At 40.8% G+C, this 18306-nt stretch overlaps 1 protein-coding gene across 1 annotated transcript; it reads left to right on the top strand.

The window, feature by feature from the left end:
- The first annotated feature begins 3130 nt into the window (after positions 1–3130).
- On the top strand, positions 3131–17762 carry C14H4orf17 (chromosome 14 C4orf17 homolog). Its single transcript, XM_038310861.2, has 8 exons — positions 3131–3332; positions 4362–4565; positions 7375–7439; positions 11304–11447; positions 12962–13043; positions 14023–14230; positions 15546–15589; positions 17465–17762. Exons 1-8 carry the CDS (start codon positions 3131–3133, stop codon positions 17695–17697), a joined length of 1182 nt encoding a protein of 393 aa, XP_038166789.2. The 3' UTR covers positions 17698–17762.
- The last annotated feature ends 544 nt before the right edge of the window (positions 17763–18306 follow it).

Raw genomic sequence — 18306 nt, 5'->3', positions numbered from 1 at the left:
AAAAGAGGTGTATTCAGCTCACGGTTCTGGAGGTTGACTTGCAACAGGATGTTGCCAACTCTATGAAGACCTCCTCATGGCGGATGTCATTAAAAGGATGGTGGGCAGGTGGGGGGAGTGAGAGGGAGGGAGCGAACAAACTGCCAGTTAGTAAACAGCAAAGAGAGGGAAGCCCAGCTCCAGAAGAACACGGGACGCCAGAGCTGCGCTTCTTGCCTTTGATTTCTCACCACTGATAAACTTATTAGCATTCTGGGAACTCTACCCGTTTTTGCTGTTGTTTGGTTTTTGACGTAGGGTTTTATTCTGTAGTCCAGGCTGGCTTTAAACTCACAGCAACCCCTGTGAGTCTCCCAGATGTTGGGACTAGAGGCATGGGTCACCATGCCCAGTTTCTCCATCTGATTTTCCTCTCCTTAATTATTTTAAATTACGCACTCAAAGCAATACATTTCACTATAGGGTTTTTATACAAACCTTGCTCTGTGTATGTTTTCCACCATCCCCTTCCCACCATCTCCCTCTCTCTCCCGTTTCTGTCCCCTTTCCTTCCTCAGCTAGTTCTCCTCCTCCTCATTTCCTCCTCTTTGCCTCGCCATCCCTTAAGACATCCTCTTTCCTCGGAATATCACCAGGATTCTTTATTCCAATGATGGGGAGGCTTTCCCAGCCTCCCTACTGCTGTGTCATATAGCGCATGTCCATCAAACAGAACCGTGAGACGCGCTGAGCAGTGTTGCTGTCGTCTCTTCCCCCTTCTCTTTCTCTTTTCTTAGGTCCACAGCACCTCTACCAGACGTCTAAACCCGGAAGAGACGTTCTGGGCTATGCTACTGAAACTGTGGTAACTAGAGGCCCAAGAGCAAGGGTGCAGGGTTCTGGAACTCAAATTTTCCCAGAATGTTATTCGGTTGCTAAGCTGTGTGTTATCACATAACAACCAGGCAGGTGCCTGGGCGCTTTGGAGTGAGAGTAGGAGAAACTTGGGGGACACAGCTGGGCTCTTTTGAGGGTATTAGCCGGCTGTTTCCGCCAGCAAAATTTTCTTAGCTTAAGTCCTGAGACTTGTAAGTAACAAATATTCAGTCTAGTCCTGATATGAGGTTGGAGGGGCATCAACAGACCTGATTTACCTGCTTTAAAAACTGTCCTCAGGTACAATTTTCTTTTATTCATCATTAGAATAATTTGCTAACATTTTAGGTACGCTTTACTTAAAACATTCAAATATAGTTTTTAAGGCATACAAAAACTAAGTAAGTCGTTTTGAGGAAAAGGATGTCATCTTTTAAAGTTAGTCACTTATCTTTAAGGAGCTCATACTAATAGCACTGCCCTGGTCATAGACTAGAGACATTTATTCTGTGGGAAAATGAACGGCAGTTACTGAGTTTATACCATGTAGCAGGTGCGTGCCCAAGGTAGGAAAACAAAGATGAGAAACCAGGTTAGATCAAGGCGTGTCTGATGACATGCTTTATGTTCTTATGTTTACAAATTATCTCATTTCAGTAGAAATTATTTAAAAGAAGGTTAAGTTCCAGAACATTCTCTGTTGCTAGTGCTAACTTGATTGAACTTGGGGTCCACGGGTGCCGCTTTGGCAAGCCTCACCGCGGCTCAGTTGGCAGTTTTATAGTTATTTTGCTTTCCCATGATTTGAAATGTGTGCCCCTGTGGTGGGAACACGTCTTCCATGTGGCCATCTAGCATTTAAATCGTGGTGGGGAAAACAGACATTCTACTGAAAGGAGCATTGAGGAGGGGACATTACAACAAAAAACAGGGAGGGGGAGGGACTCTGAGAATGATCTCAAGAAGCAAAAGAGAAAGTGACAGACGCTGGGGACCATGAAAACAACTATAAGAGAGGAGTTAGGGCACCTTTGGGAGAAAGTGTGTACCGGAGAAATTAATCCAGCAAGGGAAGGCACCATGGGGCAGCTGTGGTGTGTGTTCCGGGATAGAGGAGTGGGAGTGTGGTGTTCCTGCCCGAGTGACAGCTGCACAAGATGGCTGACAGCCATCTTGATTCTGGCCAGAAAAAAAATGGGAATAGAAATGTTTCTTTGCCATGCCTGTTCTGATGTGACGAATAAGGTTTACTTAGAGCATAGAAAATATACTATAGCTATCAAAAATGGTTTTATTATATTTAAAGAGCAGCATGTCTTTAAAGTTGCATTGCTGTGTTAATTTATTTATTTTATGCATGTGGGTGTTTTCCTTGGGTTTATGTCTGTGTGCCATGTGCATACAGTGCCTGAAGGGTCCAGAAGGGGGCATCAGAACTCCAGGGATTGGAGTTATAGGTGCTTTTTGAGCCACCATGTGAGTGCTGGGAATCAAATCCTGGTTCTCTGAAAAAGGTGCGGGTGCTTTTAACCTCTGAGCCCTCTCTCCAGCTCCAAGATAGTATGTCATTTCCAGAAGGTTTAAATAATTCTTTGATATATTCTGGATCCAGATTTTTCCCCTTATCTGGTTTGTGAGTTAATCAAGAATCATAACATTTTAAAGTGCTAGACCTGCGATATAAAATTGGTGCTAATTAGTGATCAAAAGAACATTTAATATACTGGGTGTTGCAAACGATTTAGTAAATGTCATGCAGCTTGCCAGCTGGATGTGTTGTGTCATTCCCTCATCTTTACTTTCTTAGGTGGCATTATTATCTGTTCGGAGGATGATCTAAATTTGAAAATTTAGGTTTCTTAAAAGTACAATATAAAAGTTCCTTATTTAAAACCAATTTAATGTAAAGCATTTTGTAGATATAGTATTTTAAAAGTCTAATTTAAATTTCCTTCATTAAAAGAAACAACAACCATGTAAATATTTGCTCATAAATCAACAATGATCTTAAATACAATTAAAAGGTAAAATATAGATCATTTTCACAAGTACTTTGATGTTTCCCCCACCTCCCCCCGGAACTTATGTTGTATTCAGGCCTGGAAAGTTTATAAAAGTTTGATTTGTCAGCAGAACAGACCCCCCCCCCCTTGTTCTTTTTCATTTGTTTGTTGTTTTAATGCAAAAATGGAGACATATTTGATAGACAAGTGAATGTCTAGGATGTCTTCTCAGGATGATTATCGTTCTGTGATTTTAAGGTTTTGGCCCATCCATGAGTGAAGTCAATCAAGTTAGATCGCAAGAATTCTGCGGCACCTGTGGAGAGGGAAACCAACAAGCCATGAACCCGGTCCTCAAATCCACAGCATCTTCTCAGCACTCGGAGGGCAAGGGCAGCCACGCAATGGCGAGAAATGAAAGCTGCTTCCTAGTCAGGCACACGCCTCATCCCAGACGAGTTTGCCACATCAAAGGTGATGGGACTTCATCTACTCAAATATTTTTATTCCCTGTATACATCTGTAATGTTTGCTTAAAGTATCTGGTCACTGGTAAGAGCAGGGGCTAAGAGACAAGCAGTCAGATCCTAGTGCTTGTAGACATTTGTGGGTACCTTCTCCGCCAGACATTAGCCCGTAGATTGCTTGTGTTGGGACAGGGGGTACTCAGAGCCTGGGAAGTCATTTAGGGAGCTTAAGGTGTGTTGTAAAGTGGGCCGCTTGGTCCTTCCGGCCACTCGGCAGCTCAGACCCAAAATAACCACACAGAAACTATATTAATTAAATCACTGCTTGGCCCATTCACTCTAGCTTCTTATTGGCTAACTCTTACCTAACTCTTGGATGGTTGGAATCTGAATTCTTCCCTTTTATTTCTGTCTGGTACAAGATTACCAGGTGTGTCCATTTGTATGTGAATATGGAAAAGTGCCAAGCAATAATAAGAAGGAAACAGGGTAGGAATGGAGACGTCTGTTCCCCTGTGAAGTCCTCAACATACACAATACATATACCATGCTTTCTTTCGAAAATCCTAATTAAAAGAGAAACCAGGAGTTTCAATACACATATTTGTGTGAAAGGTTGCCTATATTTAATTTGCTATGTAATTCCTTACTGTGTATCTGAGCCAATCACCATTCTATTGTTTAAAATATAATGATAACATCTGATAGTGTCTTAAAGAATTCTCATTTCTATCTAGGAAGTTACTGTTAGTAAAGTATGAAGTGTTTAACCAAATAAAAGCCTTATGTTTGGTTGTGTTAACCAGCCATTCGTTCAACCATCAGAGCTCACCAGCTCTGATGTAGGTACTAGCAAGAGTCAGTAAACAAAGGGGCAAGACGCCCATCCACGAGGCTCTCATTCTAATGCAGCTCTGCCAAGCAGCTGCACACAGATTTAATTAGACTAGTGGTAAGGGCTTTAGGAGCGAACCGTGGGGTATGATCCAGACAGGCTTGTCTGCAAATGAATAAATGGTTATCCTTATTCCTCCAGGTCTGAACAACATCCCAATCTGCACTGTGAATGATGATGAGATCCCACTTAGAATGCTGTGGAGCCCTGGCCAGGTTAGCCACTTAGAGAGGAACGAGATGCCTTTAGCCAAATCTGGTAACCCTCCCAGCACCGCAATCCTGCAGAGTCCCGCAGGAGGGCTGACACCAGTCCGAAACAAAGGTCTTGCAAGACCTCAGTCTGGTGAGTCCCTATAAAGAAATGGAATATGTTCTTAAGCCTCTTGCAAATGATTGGGGGGAAAAAAACTCCGATTGCTTAAATAGCTGCAGTGACTGATAAGATAGGTTATTCACTATAGACAATTTACGTTCCATTAACCACACAATTCAGTAAGACACGAACAGCACGTACTATTATTATTAGAAAGGTATGTGTGATGACTGATGTCAAATGTCAATTCCTGGCTGGATTTAAAACAGTATGGAGACACCTGGAGGCCTGTTGAGGAAGCTGTTTCTGGAGAATGTGGGTGGGCAGGGAGTGTGGGTGGCATCACTCCACACCGCTAGAGGTCCCAGACTGAACAAAAAAGAGGGGAGAGAGAGGCCAGCTGAGCATAGACAGCCATCCTCTCTGCCTCCTGATTTCCAGCTATCTTGCACTCCATTGCCAAGCCTTCCCTACAAAGACGGGCTGTAGACCCTCAACCCATGAGCCAGAATGAGTCTGTCCCCCTCTAATACGCTTCTGTCGGATATTTGTGGTGAAAAAAATTACTAACAAAGTTGCTAAGAGATATCAGCTGTGAGTGGCTAGCCAACACTGGTAGGAAACAGACAAAAGGGGGGTCCAGTAAACACAATGAGGATGGGAATGTGTGTTCCTCTTTCCCTTGGGACTGTCACCTCCATAAGTTCATGCCCTGATGGCATGGGCTTCTGTGATCGTGACCCACTTATTTTTCCCTCCAGTCCATACAACATGCAATTTCTGGTCTTTAGTAGTTGATTAAATAAATTAATAGATGCTTACTGTCTTCCAAGATCCCACTAGATTGGCCCATCAAACTGTCTCCAGCATGCAGTGGCTTTTCTAGATCAATACATCAAAAGCTTCCACATTCTTCCAACAAAACGGTCCAAAAGTATAAAAGCAGGACACTCTGTTAAAGCTTTTGTTTTCATATTTGTTTTATATGTATGAATGTTTGGCCTGTATGCATGTTGTGGGTACCATATGTATGCCTGGTGCCACAAGGGGTTAAAAGAGGACATCGAATCCTCCGGAACTGGAATTACAGATGGCTGTAAACCACAAAGCGCCTGCTGGAACTGAGCCAAGGTCCTCTGCAGGGGCATCTAGGTCTCTTACCCTAGATGTCATCTCTCCAGACCCCAGGGCTTTATGAAAGTAATGACCTCACTCCCTTGGTCCCAATTCCTGTCCTGGTTTCATTTTATTGCTATGATGAAATACTCTGATAAGGGAAGAAAGAGTTTGTTTTAGGTCACAATTCTTGGTTACAGTCCATCACTGCGGGGAAATCAATCGAGGCAGCAAGGGCTGGAGACAGCTGGTCACGTGACATCCACAGTCAAGCGCAAACAGAATGCATAACTAGTACTCGGCTAGCCCTTTTTACTGTGAAAGAGTTCAGTGACCCAGCCAGGGAGAGGTTCTTCCTACTTTCAGGCTGGGTCTTCCCACACCAACCAAGTTAGTCTCCTTCACAGACCCGTCCACAGGTCAACCTGATTTAGACAATTCCCTTGGCTGAGTCAGGCTGTCACTGATTTCTAGACCTCAAGACTAATGTTTACACCCCAGCTCCCCCATGCTCAGTTCCCTGTACCACTCATTTTTTTCTTAGTTTCTGTTCCCAGCACGGGAGCACTAACTGAATGTGGTCACCAGTCATGACACTGGGTTCATTTCCTGAACATGGTCACCAGCCATAATGTTGTGTTCATTATCAGAAGGTAACAATCTTTTTTCAAACAGAACTGATGAATTTAGCTACTATAGGGGTTGTGTACTGAAGAAACGGTGCACAGCTACAGCTTTGGTAAAGGAGCAAGGCTTCAAGAGGACAAACCCACTAAGTAGAGAGGAAGCCGAACAAAGCTGTGGCTGATGTCAAGCTGAAGCATGATTAATAAAAACTCAGAGACAGATACTGGGGTTCAGCCTGAAGACCAGAAAAGCCAAACAGCCAGTCACTGACTCTTACCTCAACTTCAGTCTGAAAATGGTGATCTGGCCTCCAGGAATCTCAAAATGAGACTGAGAGCTGTCTCCTCCTGTTTTATGATCCTCTCTAGGGCTGAGATTAAAGGCATGCACCATTAGGATTAAAGGCATGCACAGCCCAGTTTCTATGGCAACTAGTGTAGCTACTGGGATTAAAAGTGTGTGTTACCACTGCCTGGTCTGTAAGGCTGACCAGTGAGGCTGTTTTACTCTCTGATTTTCAGGCAATATTTACTTCTTAAAACACAGATGGAAATGCCACTGCATCAAGCCAAGAGGGATTTAAGGCTGAGAAAGAAATAAAATCAAAACTACAATTCCAACCCAGTGCATATCTTCTGTGTTTAGGACAAACAAAACACACAAACTGTCTATTAAACACAAGTGACAGACACATGGATAAGAAACATACCATAAGAGTCCACTTTTATAAGCAGTTTAATTGCATTAATTAAACTGGTTAGCCAGGGCTGCTGAAAGAGACCGGCAGTCTTACTCACTTGAGAAGCTGAGTCAGGGGGATCACAGGCCAGCCTGGGTAGTGGTGTGAGCCTGAGACAGGAGAAGGGGAAGAAATGGAGAGAGGAAGGCAGGCAGGCAGAGTTTTCTCAAAACATAAATGCACTTATATAATGTTATTATAGTACAGTTTTCCATCACAAGTTTCCTCCTATCTATACATAGGCCTGACATGACCTCAATTTAGGTTCGAATAGACTCGTTTATTTCAGCAACTAATACTTAAAGCATGTATTGAAATTCCTTTGATATTTAAATATATTTCCCTAATCTCTTTCAGAGCCATGTAAAATTATGAATGAATGCTTCAAAACCTCCATCGACAATCCCTTAGTGATTAAGAAGGTAAACAAATGGTGTCTGCAGCTAGCTGACTGACTTCTAATCAACACTGCCTACAGCTAACTGATTGACTTAATCAATGTTGTCTGCAGCTAGCTGACTGACTTCTAGTAGATGGCGCTGCTTTACAATCCTTCTGAGAAGTCTCTTTCACAATATTTCTACAGCTTTATTAAAGTATAGCTTTATGATATAGGATGTTTATATCCCAAAGGCACAATTAGATGGATTTTGACAAGGACAGCTACACACCCTGGCAAAGTAGAACCGAGTCAGGAGTAAGCATGCGTCTACCACCTCCATGGGTTTCCTCGGGAGCCCAGCCCTACCAAAGACAAATGACGATGGGCTTTGTGTCAATAAAGTGGCACAGACTTTTAATTTTTATGTAAATGGGGCCACATACAAGTTTCCTTCAAAATCTGGTTTCACTCAGCAAGATTATTCTAAAATCCACTCCTTTGCTACGTTGATTCTTCTGAATGCCAAGTGACTCAGGGCTTGCTTGTCTCACAGCCGCGAACCCGGGCTCATGTTGAGGCGCATCTGGGCCATGCCCACGTTTCCATAAAGCTAAGAGGAACACACAAGTCTTCGTGTGCTCCTGTGCATCCCTCCTGGTCAGTCCCCACAAATACAATAGCTGACTCTTAGCAGTGCTTTAGTGTCAACATTTTAAAGGAATGGCCAAGTTGTTTTCTTCTTTCCATTTCCGTAGTACCTGGCAGAGTTTCCTTTCTCCACTTCCTCCTGGAAAGTGAATGATTGGTTTTTGTTCTCAGCTAATAGAAGTGAAGTGTACTCGTGTTTTGTCATGTTAGCGTGAAGGAGGTGGAATCCTGACTGCTGCCTTCAAACATACACACACACACACACACACACACACACACACACACAATTAAAAATTAGAAAAAAACAAACACAGACACACAGGGTTGATGGGGTGTAGTAGTGTTTTCCTTGCATGGTTTTAGTTTTGACTTTTTCTCATAACTGATGAAGATGACTAAATGACTTCCCGGTCATTTAGGTAACCTTTTATGGGATGTGGATGTTCAGATCTCTTGCCTGTCTTTGAAGTTGAGTTGTTGATCTCTTTGCGATTATGATATGAAAGCTTCCTACAATCTATGTAAATCTTTTGCTACAAGTGTTTTACAGATGTTTTGTTTAAATCTGAACCCTGCCTTTTTGTTTCAAGATCTCTTTTAAAAATGTTATTTTGGGCAAGACTTAAATTTCTAATTTTTTGTTATGTTTTCAAATTTGTATGCTGCCCATCTCTGTTGTGTTTTACTGTGGTGGCCAAACCTCTGGTGCAGTGTTAACTAGAAACAGTGGGAGCCGACTGCCTTGCCTTATATTTGACGCTCATGAGAGAGAGTATCCAGGCTGCCCGTCCTAAGTACATGTTGGTTCTCTCTGTTCAGATGCTCATGTTCAGAAGACTGAGGGAGCTTCCTTCTATTTCCATTAGACATGGAGGACGAATTTTGCCAAGCAATTTTTTAGCATTTGAGATGATACTATGATTTTTTTTAGATTATTAGCATAGTGAATTACATAGGTTCATTTTCCAGTATTAAACCATCCTTGCATTCTTGGTTCAAGATGCTACTTAGTAAAGTGTGTTATTATTTTCAGTACTACATTTTATAAAATATTGTTCAATATTCGTATGTTTTTGTTTGTGAGCAACATTTGCTGTAAAGTTTGTTTATAACAAATATTTGTATAAAATTTATGAGAAATATTTGTTATAAAAAGAATATAATATACTTGTCACATTATATTAATGGTGTCAATATTTATTGATATAATGTTAAATATTACATGTAATATATTCAAATATTTATATTACAAAACATTTTCTTATAGTATCTTTTTCTGATTTACTTTCAGAACAATGTAAGCACTATAATATAAAATGTGAGCAATATAAAAGTTGGGAACTCTAATACTCTGAGGGATTTTATACAGAGTTAATGACTAGAATCTTTAAGTCATCTAGACTTGATGTTTCCCTCCAGTTACAAGTTTTAAAATAAGAATTCAATTTATTTTTTCATAGAAATTTGCTTTATGTGTTGTTTGTTTCTTCTTTAGTGTGCACAGGCAGCTTGCATTTTTTCAAGGGATTGCTCTATTTCATTTAACTTTTAAGAGTTACTGACACATTTGTTCAAAAAATATTTTTACATGATTTTATACCTGCATAATTGTTTGCCTTCTGGTCCCTAATAATGGTAATCCATGACTTTTCATCCTTGCTGTGTGTCATAGTTAGTTATCATTGCTGCAATGACACACCATGACCAAAAGCAAAGCAACTTGGGGAGGAAAGGGTTGATTTCACCTACAACTACATATAACAGTTTTCATTAAAAACAGTGAGGGCAAGAACTCAAACAGGGCAGAAACCTGGAGGCAGGAGCTGATGCAGAGGCCATGGAGGAGTGTTGCCTACTAACTTGCTCCCATGGCTTACTCAGCCTGCTTTCTGAGAGAACTCAGGATTACCACCTAGGGAGGGCTGAGCCCTCCCCCATGTATCACTTATTAAGAAAATGCCTTATAGCTGGATATTATGGAGGCATTTTCTCAGTTGAGATCGCCCCTTCCAATAACTATAGCTTGTGTCAAGGTGACATAAAACCAGCTAGCACAATGACTTACAAGTTCTGTTTATCTTCCACAAGAATAAATGTTTAACTCCATAAGTTATCGTCAGTGTTTTAGGTTTTTCTCTATCTCATTGATCTTATTCAAGGACTGTTACATGGCTAAGTCACCTTACTCTTGGCAACATAGTTCTTAGGTGGCTGTCCTTGTGCTCTGAGCTTTGAGATCTGTCTTTCAGACAGTTTCAGGTAGTCAAAAAGAAAAGTTCTTATTTTTCATTATCATACAATGATCTCAAGGCAAAAATGTTTACTACATTTCATGAGCTTATGTTTCTTACTTCCTGTTTACTTTTGACCTGTTAATTCCTTGTTGTGCTATACATTCTGAGTCTTTCATTTTTTAAAATTCCCACCAGGTATTTCGGTTATGTTCAATGAGAGAATTGGAGGGAAGCAGTAGTGTATGCATGAGAAGTTTTCATAGAATGGGTCTGAATGTAACACAGCCTTGCTTTCGAGACTGCCAGCAGCTAAGAGCTCTTCTGTCGCTCTGGCCAAGTCCTGCCAACTCGTTTCCTCAGTAGCCTGGTGTGTTGGTCAATACTGGCCACAGCTGAGGGCGATTGATAAGCCTTACCTGGAGCAAGCACTGAGATCCAAGGCTGTTTGTAGCACTTTGGACTCAAAGTTCCCATACTTTTTTGTTGTTGCCATTGCTTACACTGCAGACCGTGTTTCCAGCCCACCCCACAACAGGCCCTTTTATTTCCTATTGAGCTAATAAAGAGAAGAACATTGTACAGCTTACATAACAAAGCCTCGTTACAGACAAAGCATGAATCTTCTCACTGCCTTCCTGGTGGTTAAATGACTCTTCCCAGTGCAGCACAAACTTCATGTGGTCAGAGCTGACTGCTGCCTGGAACAACCATAAGCAAAAACGTTTCATGTTCACTGTTTAGATTATTATCTTGAGTTTCATCAAGGGCTTTAATGATTTCAACCAAAGTCAATAATACGTCACTATCGGCTTTGTCTCTGGACACAAATGTTTGGTAGAGTTTAAAGGACTCTCAAAATTATTAACATCGTTTTTGCTTTTATGCACACACACACACACACACACACACACACTCACTCACAAAGAGAGAGCCAAATAAATGTAATTTAAAAATGTAAGTTAAAAATGTAAATAATTACAAGTGCAAAAATGCATGCCAATCATACTGTCTCTTTGATATAGGATGAATTTAAAGCCAAAAAGCCACTACTGGCTCCACGGACGTGCTCTGCTGCTGGCTCACTGCCCTCACCAGTGATGAACACCAAGATGGCTGGGAATGAAAACACTGTGTGCATACCAAACTATCTGGACCAGGAGATAAAAGTAAGAGAATGGTTTATTAAAAACCATGGCTTGGAAACAGTACGCACACACACACAGACACACACACACACAGGATAGTGAGCAGCAATGTCACGAGTGTGTGGTACTGATGGATAACAGACGATAAAATGGTAGATTCACTCAGGACTTAGCCTCCCTCAGAAGCCGTCCCGGAAAGAGGAAGAATATATGAACGAGCAGGTTTTCGGTATTTGGCTACAGACGGTACAGCTCCATGACATGACACTGGATGATCACTACATTCAGATTTCCGCTAGGGCACATTCCTGATAACAGTGCAGTGGGCTTCACTCTGGGAAAATGGCTTACAGTTTGAGGATGCCAAGGTGGCTGGGATCTGTAAAGTAAGATGCTGAAGAAGAAACCTCTATGGAGAGAACAAGCTTCGAAAATATGCACAGGACCCCACTGAGTCTTTGGGCCAGTGTTAAACTTTGTATGCACAGAGCAAACTGAAGAGGTCCTGGAGAAAAGACAGAGTAAAAGAACAATTCTTGGGAGCTGCTGTCTGTCATTCACACATATCAGACTGCAGAGAGCTGTTTAATACACCAATAGTTCAGACGAGACCCAGAAATTCCACCCCTGAAGAATAGAGTCATTCTAATCCTACAACCGGAGAGAGTGACTGAAAAAAAACCCAATGTCAACTTCTGGCTTCCACATGCATGTGGATGTATGTGCACACATGCTTGCATACACACACACACATACACACACACACACACCATATAGATCAATATTAACAAATTTAAATCCACAGCAATAAAGCTATCTAAACTCGATATAAAAGATAAATAAGCCAATTGTACTATAAGAATATGTTGAGTATTCTAATATTTGTTAACTGGGGTCTCAGTAGTAAAGATTAGAACATACAAATTATGGGGAGAGTTAGCAGATAATGTTCTTCTAAAGCTGACAGAAACTTAAGCCTAAGAAAGATAAAATCAATGTAAATTGCTTCTAAGCATCAAAATCCAGCTGACCAGAGAAAGAAGACACACCACATACCTTGCTACGAGGACTGCTGACTTCTTAGTATGGAGTCTCACTGACTGAAGGGATTTAGGTTCCTGTCTCACTGTCTCAGTAGGCCCAACACGGTATTCAAAAAATTGAGGCACCATTCAGCTCAAGTGACATCCTTCTTAGCCTAAGGAGAGCAGCAGCCAGATGGATGACTTTCTGTGACTAGCAGATTCCTCTTAGAGCCTCCCAAAACCTGCATAAGGGGTCCATTTTCTGAAGTGAGCTGCTTCTGCCAGATGGTAGGATGAAAATGGCACAACAAACAGCAAACAACACTTGGACTGGCGATGTTTGTACAGACTCCCCTTGGTGCTGTTGCGAATGGAGCTCTCAAACTAGAGCCCAACAGACCCAAGTATCACGTACCTAGAGTGACATTTGGGAAGATGAAATTCTAAAGAAAGAGAAGGAAACCTTACGAGCCTGGTGCTATTTACGTCCTCACTTTTGTTCCCTGGCAGATCCTGTCAAAGCTCTGTGACATTTTACACACTGACTCTCTGGGAGAGGTTCTGCAGTGGTTGCTTCATGCAAGTTCCAAAGGTGAGGTTAAAATGAGCATTTGCAGGCTCTGACCTGATGAATGTGACAAATTGAAGACTCGTACCTGAGGTTTGCAAATGAATATGGCAAAAGTATTTGCCCAGAGTCCCTTTAAGCCTGTATACCTACCTACATTTATGTTGGTCATTCAAACAATTAGTGTATCTCAAACTAAACTTATTACAGAAGTAGGAAACATGAATGTAAATGGAAGTTTCTGTCCCAGCCGGTCCTGCAGTCATTCAATCCCAAAGAAACACACTGAGGCTTGTATTAATTATAAACTGTTTGGCCTATTAGTTCAGGCTTTTTACTATCTCTTACAAGTTAAACTAATCCACAATTCTTGCCTGTGTTTAGCCATGTGACTTGGCACCTTTTCTCAGTAAGACATTCTCAACTTGTTTCCTCTTTGTCTGACCGGTGACTGACTCGCTGTCTTTCCTCTTCCCAGAATTGTCTTAGTCTGGTCGTCCCACCTATACTGTCTGGCTACTGGCCAGTCAGTGTTTTATTAAACTAAGTTGAGTGACAAATCTTTACAGTGTACAAGAGCATTATCCCACAGCATTTCCCCACTTTTTTTTCAAAATAAGAACTCTGAATCTAATCTCCTTTGTTTAGTTTTTTTCTTCCTGACCATTATCCATAACAACTTGTAGTATTGGGCTTTTAAGAGAATGTGACATTTAATAAATTACACACATTTACAAAAGATGTTATTACTCAGGTAAGTGTATATATTTGTGGGGGGGAGGTGGAAGCAAGTGCATCCATGCATAGTACACAGTGAACCAGCAGGGGTAGGCAGGAGAGATGGGAGGAGAAAGGGGAGTGAGAAAGAACAAATTGAAATGACAGAAATGTACAACGGTGCAATAATGAACCCATTACTGACCTAAAAGGGGACAAACCTGCTCTTCTGGTCAATACCACAATAGCAGCTTTCATGCTCTCCAACCTCTTTTCCACCAATCAGAAAAGGAGTGGTTATCAGCTTTGGTTCATTCTGAACTAACTGAGATTAACCTGGTGACTCGGCATGGAAGAAATACCCCAGCAGAACCAATGGCAGAGCCCAGGAAGCAATCCATGACTGTAACACCCGCCACAGCCAAATCGATGCAAAATACACCTGCACAATCGAAAGTGCGGACCAGACTCAGAGACGGACACCAGCCATCCAGGTGATTAAATGTGGAGGTCACCCCGAGTACCTCTGTACAGAAAGACGTCACACTTTCTTGTTTTATCTGTCAACTGCTAATCATGCTGAGGTTTTAAGTCTCAACTCTACCTACTAAGAGACCACACGTATGAAATTGTTTTCTTTCATTTTCACACATAATAACAAAGTTGTTCTCAGTTCCATTTTTTGCAGAGGGTATGTTCTATAGCTAATAACCTTTCTCTTCTGAAGAAAATTCCCTTTCCTCTAATGGTAAAGTATATCTAGAGATCTAAGAAAATATAAAGCTTTAAAGGGGTTTCTAAAGGTTATTTTAAAATTGTGTGTGTGTGTGTGTGTGTGTGTGTGTGTGTGTGTGTGTACAAGTGCAGTACCTAGAGAGGCCAGAACAGGACATCAGATGCCCCTATAGCCAAGTCAAGTTGTGAGCCTCTTGGTGTTGAAAGCCAAACTTGGGTCCTCTATAAAACTGTAAGCTTTCTTAACCACTGAGCCATCTTTCTAGCTCCAAGGGCTTTAAAAACCTTTAAGCATGCAAACCATAAAAGAGTCTGAAACTATTATTAGTGTTACACGTATTTTGTATATTTTATTAAATGCTAGTATTATACAGGTATGGATTTAAATGTAAAGCAATGAAGAGAAAAATAAAATCACTTCAACTGATTTTCACTGATATATTCCTGGAAAGTTTCAGAGAGAAAATAATCACTAAGCCATTTGGGAATTATTTTAGGAGCAGCATTTCTTAAACCATGCAGTTATAACAAAAGAAGAAACAGCTGGGTATGACAGTAAACATCTGTAATCTCAGTGCCGAGGAGACTAGAGCAAGAGTTTGAACATTTAAAATATAAAGCTAGCCTGAACAAGATAGCAAGAACCTGTCTCCAAAGCAAAACAAACAAACAAACAAAAGAAACACATGTATATTTATTTATGTATAACATGTTGAAGGAATGTTTGTTAGGCTGGGGGAGAAAATTCTGTTGGTTTAAAATAAAAGGTTGGATTAAATGTCAAGTCACAGAAATAATATGATAAAAATATCACTTTTAAAAGTATACATTTTAACTGTGTGCCCTGTTAAATTTCCATGAAGTCAGAAAGCAGGGCCTGGTAAGAGCTGACAACTTCCTCTTCAGTTAGTGGCTTATTATAGTCCCACTAGATATTTGCTCATAGTAAACAGTCATTGTCACGTAATTTAAACCAAGGCTGGAACAGCGTGTTTAAGATAGACACCAATAGTTTACTGACACTATAGTCTATTGCTATCTCTCCAACTCTTTTTCTTTCTCCAATTGATTTAGAACGTCAAGTCAAGGATCTGAAGGCAATAGGGCAGTCTCACAAGGTAAGTACAGTTTGTGGTGATTGCAGACGGCATAAGGAAATCAGTAGGTACTGACTACTTAGGGACACGAGTGCTAAGGATCTTAGCTTCCTAAGGACAATCCGTGAGGCTTAGGAGTGGCTTTCAGCCCCGGACTTAACACTTTCTTGTTTTCTCTTGCAACAGAAGAGGGCATCAGATGCCCCTAGAGCCAAGTCAAGGGAAGCTGTGAGGGTGTGTTCAGCCCCACTCTTCTGAAGCCCTTCTGCTCAATTTTGCATAAGATAAATCTGTTACAAAGAGAAATCCTGTCTCAAACAAAACAAAACAAAAGATTCAGGAGGTCTCCCTTGACCAAACCGGATCCAAACTAACCTGGAAAAAATCCACAGCCTTTTGTTTCTTGTGGAAACAAAAGCAAAACCTCTTTCCCAGAGCATTTTTTATTTACATTTGACAAATATATTTTGACTACTTTTTTAAAGTTAAGATAGCCCTAAAGTATCTAGGTTCAATTTTGCAGTTCTGCACACAATCTCATGTCTCCCAACAGCTGTCTTCTGTCCATCAGCAGTCAAAAAGTTCAAAACCAATATAGCAACATACAGGATCCAGACTCCCTGTGTATTTCCCATCTTACGTGGCTTTTTGTTTTTGCTTATATTACTTTTACTCTCTCTTTAAAGACTTTACTTTCTTATTTTTAAACTATTCATTTCTTTTTATGACTTTCCATACCCTTTTTCTCTCTTAAGCATAGACAAATTGTAAAACATGCTAGAACCCATTTAGAGGATTTTTCCGTTTGGGCCTCTTTTACGGCGTATCCCTAGTCTTTTTTGACCCTGTGAGCAAACTTTAAACTACTAAGCTACAGCTTATTGGCTGGCTGTGCCCACTTCTAGGCTCCTGAGAGCCATGTCTGAAGCTCCTGGTCCTGCTGGAGGCGTGTGACCTCCCAACTCTAGAATGCCAATGCCCTGTACCATGGCAGGTGTTTCTATTTAGTTTTTTGGTTCCTACTTAATGTGCTCAAGGGCTCACTGCCTGGCAGAAACTCCTAAAGCAGCTGTATCATCTTTTTATTTTTATTTTCTAGCTTTTCAGGCCGTCTAAGAAATATGAGCCTCACGTTGGCACGCCAAAATGTAGTTGATTGTTTTTACTCATTGCTCTTGGGTTCCTGGGGACCCACCACCCAGTTCCCTAATAAATCACACAGAGTCTTCTTCTTTCTTAGGAATGTGCAACCTTAGCTTGGCTTGTTCCCAGCCAGCTTTCCTTAACTCAGATTATTCTGTCTACCTTTACCTCTGGGCTTTTATCTTTTTCTACTTCTGTATACCTTTCTTTACTTCTTACTCTGTGGCTTGCTGTTCAGCTAGGTGACTGCTCCCTGGAGTCTACCTCTCATCCCCCTTCTCCCATTCCTAGATCTCCCCCTATTTATTATTTCTGCTTGCTAGCCCTGCCTTTCCTTTCTCCTGCCTTCCTCTTGGCTATTCAGCTCTTTATTAGACCAATCAGATGTTTTAGACAGGCAAAGTAACACAGTTCACAGAGTTAAATAAATGCAACATAAAAGAACACAACACATCTTTGTATCATTAAACAAATGTTCCCCAGCATAAATACAACACATCTTTAACTAACAGTCTACAACACTCACCATAACCTCTAAGAGTGAGAAAACAGATCATGTATGTTAGCACAAATCTCTCATTGAAGGTGAATGTGGTACAAATGATAGATTCTGTTGTGACTTTGGAGTGTTTTTGACTCTCTAACCTTCATGTTTGGTTTATTTTTAACCCCACACCACTCACTAATAAAACAAGGCAAGAGCTATATTCAGTCTCTCAATTATAGTCTTATTCATTTTTTTTCCTATTTCAGGGGCTGAGAGCCAGTTGTTTCTAAGAAGAAACAAGACAAAAATACCTGTTACAGATTATTTCAGCAACCCAAAGACTCCTCTCAGGCCCACTACTCAGGACAGTGGGTCAGCAAAACCAGTGTCAGCGAGGAGTGTGCGAGGACACAGCACTCAAATAGCAATCTACCCCTTAACCACACCAAAAGTAGATGAGCACTGGCCAGTTCCTTCACAAAGGCGAGCTTCACACTGACAGAACATCCAGAATAGTTTTAAAAATAACTAAACGGTCCTCCATATGGTGACAATGTAAGTCTCAAAAACACGTGTATATAATGCTAGAAATAAATATTAATGAAGACATTATTTCTATTTGTATTTAGTTTTAATACACATCAAAGAAATTCTTATTTAAATGCCATTTCCTGTCCTGTACTAATAATAGTACCTAAGCCTAGCGGTAATACCAGAAAGCCATCCGTAATCAGGATGAGTGCTGAATCTCAATCCAGAGTGGGGGGAAATTGCTCAAGAATTTTAACATTTGAGCCAGTTTTGGCAACCTATAACTTTTCTATGTTTGAAAACTATTATGGAAAAATTCTCATCTCCTCTCCAAAAAGAAGAAAGTATAAAAATTATCCTTAATTCATAAGCCAGAAAGTTTATTTCCACTCAGTGTTAATGGTGGATGTTAATAATCAATATAGATTTTTTGTGTTTTTTAAATTAACTATTTTTGAGCCACATCAATTATTTTTAGTAAAAGTTTGTAACATGCTATGGTTCAACCATAACAGGGTTTACTTCTTACATAAGAGTTCAGGGCTAATTTTCATATGCAGTGGATCCCTTTGCATTG

The sequence above is a fragment of the Arvicola amphibius genome, chromosome 14 (genome assembly GCF_903992535.2).
Source record: "Arvicola amphibius chromosome 14, mArvAmp1.2, whole genome shotgun sequence".
NCBI classification, from domain to species: domain Eukaryota; kingdom Metazoa; phylum Chordata; class Mammalia; order Rodentia; family Cricetidae; genus Arvicola; species Arvicola amphibius.
Note: the sequence above shows the minus strand (reverse complement) of the source record. Positions and strands in the feature narration are given on the sequence as shown.

Coding starts and splice junctions, on each gene's coding strand:
- C14H4orf17 (XM_038310861.2), top strand. CDS start 3,131: ATGAGTGAAGTCAATCAAGTTAGATCGCAAGAATTCTGCGGCACCTGT. Junction 14,231..15,545: donor GACGGACACCAGCCATCCAG/GTGATTAAATGT, acceptor CAATTGATTTAG/AACGTCAAGTCAAGGATCTG. Junction 15,590..17,464: donor CAATAGGGCAGTCTCACAAG/GTAAGTACAGTT, acceptor TTCCTATTTCAG/GGGCTGAGAGCCAGTTGTTT.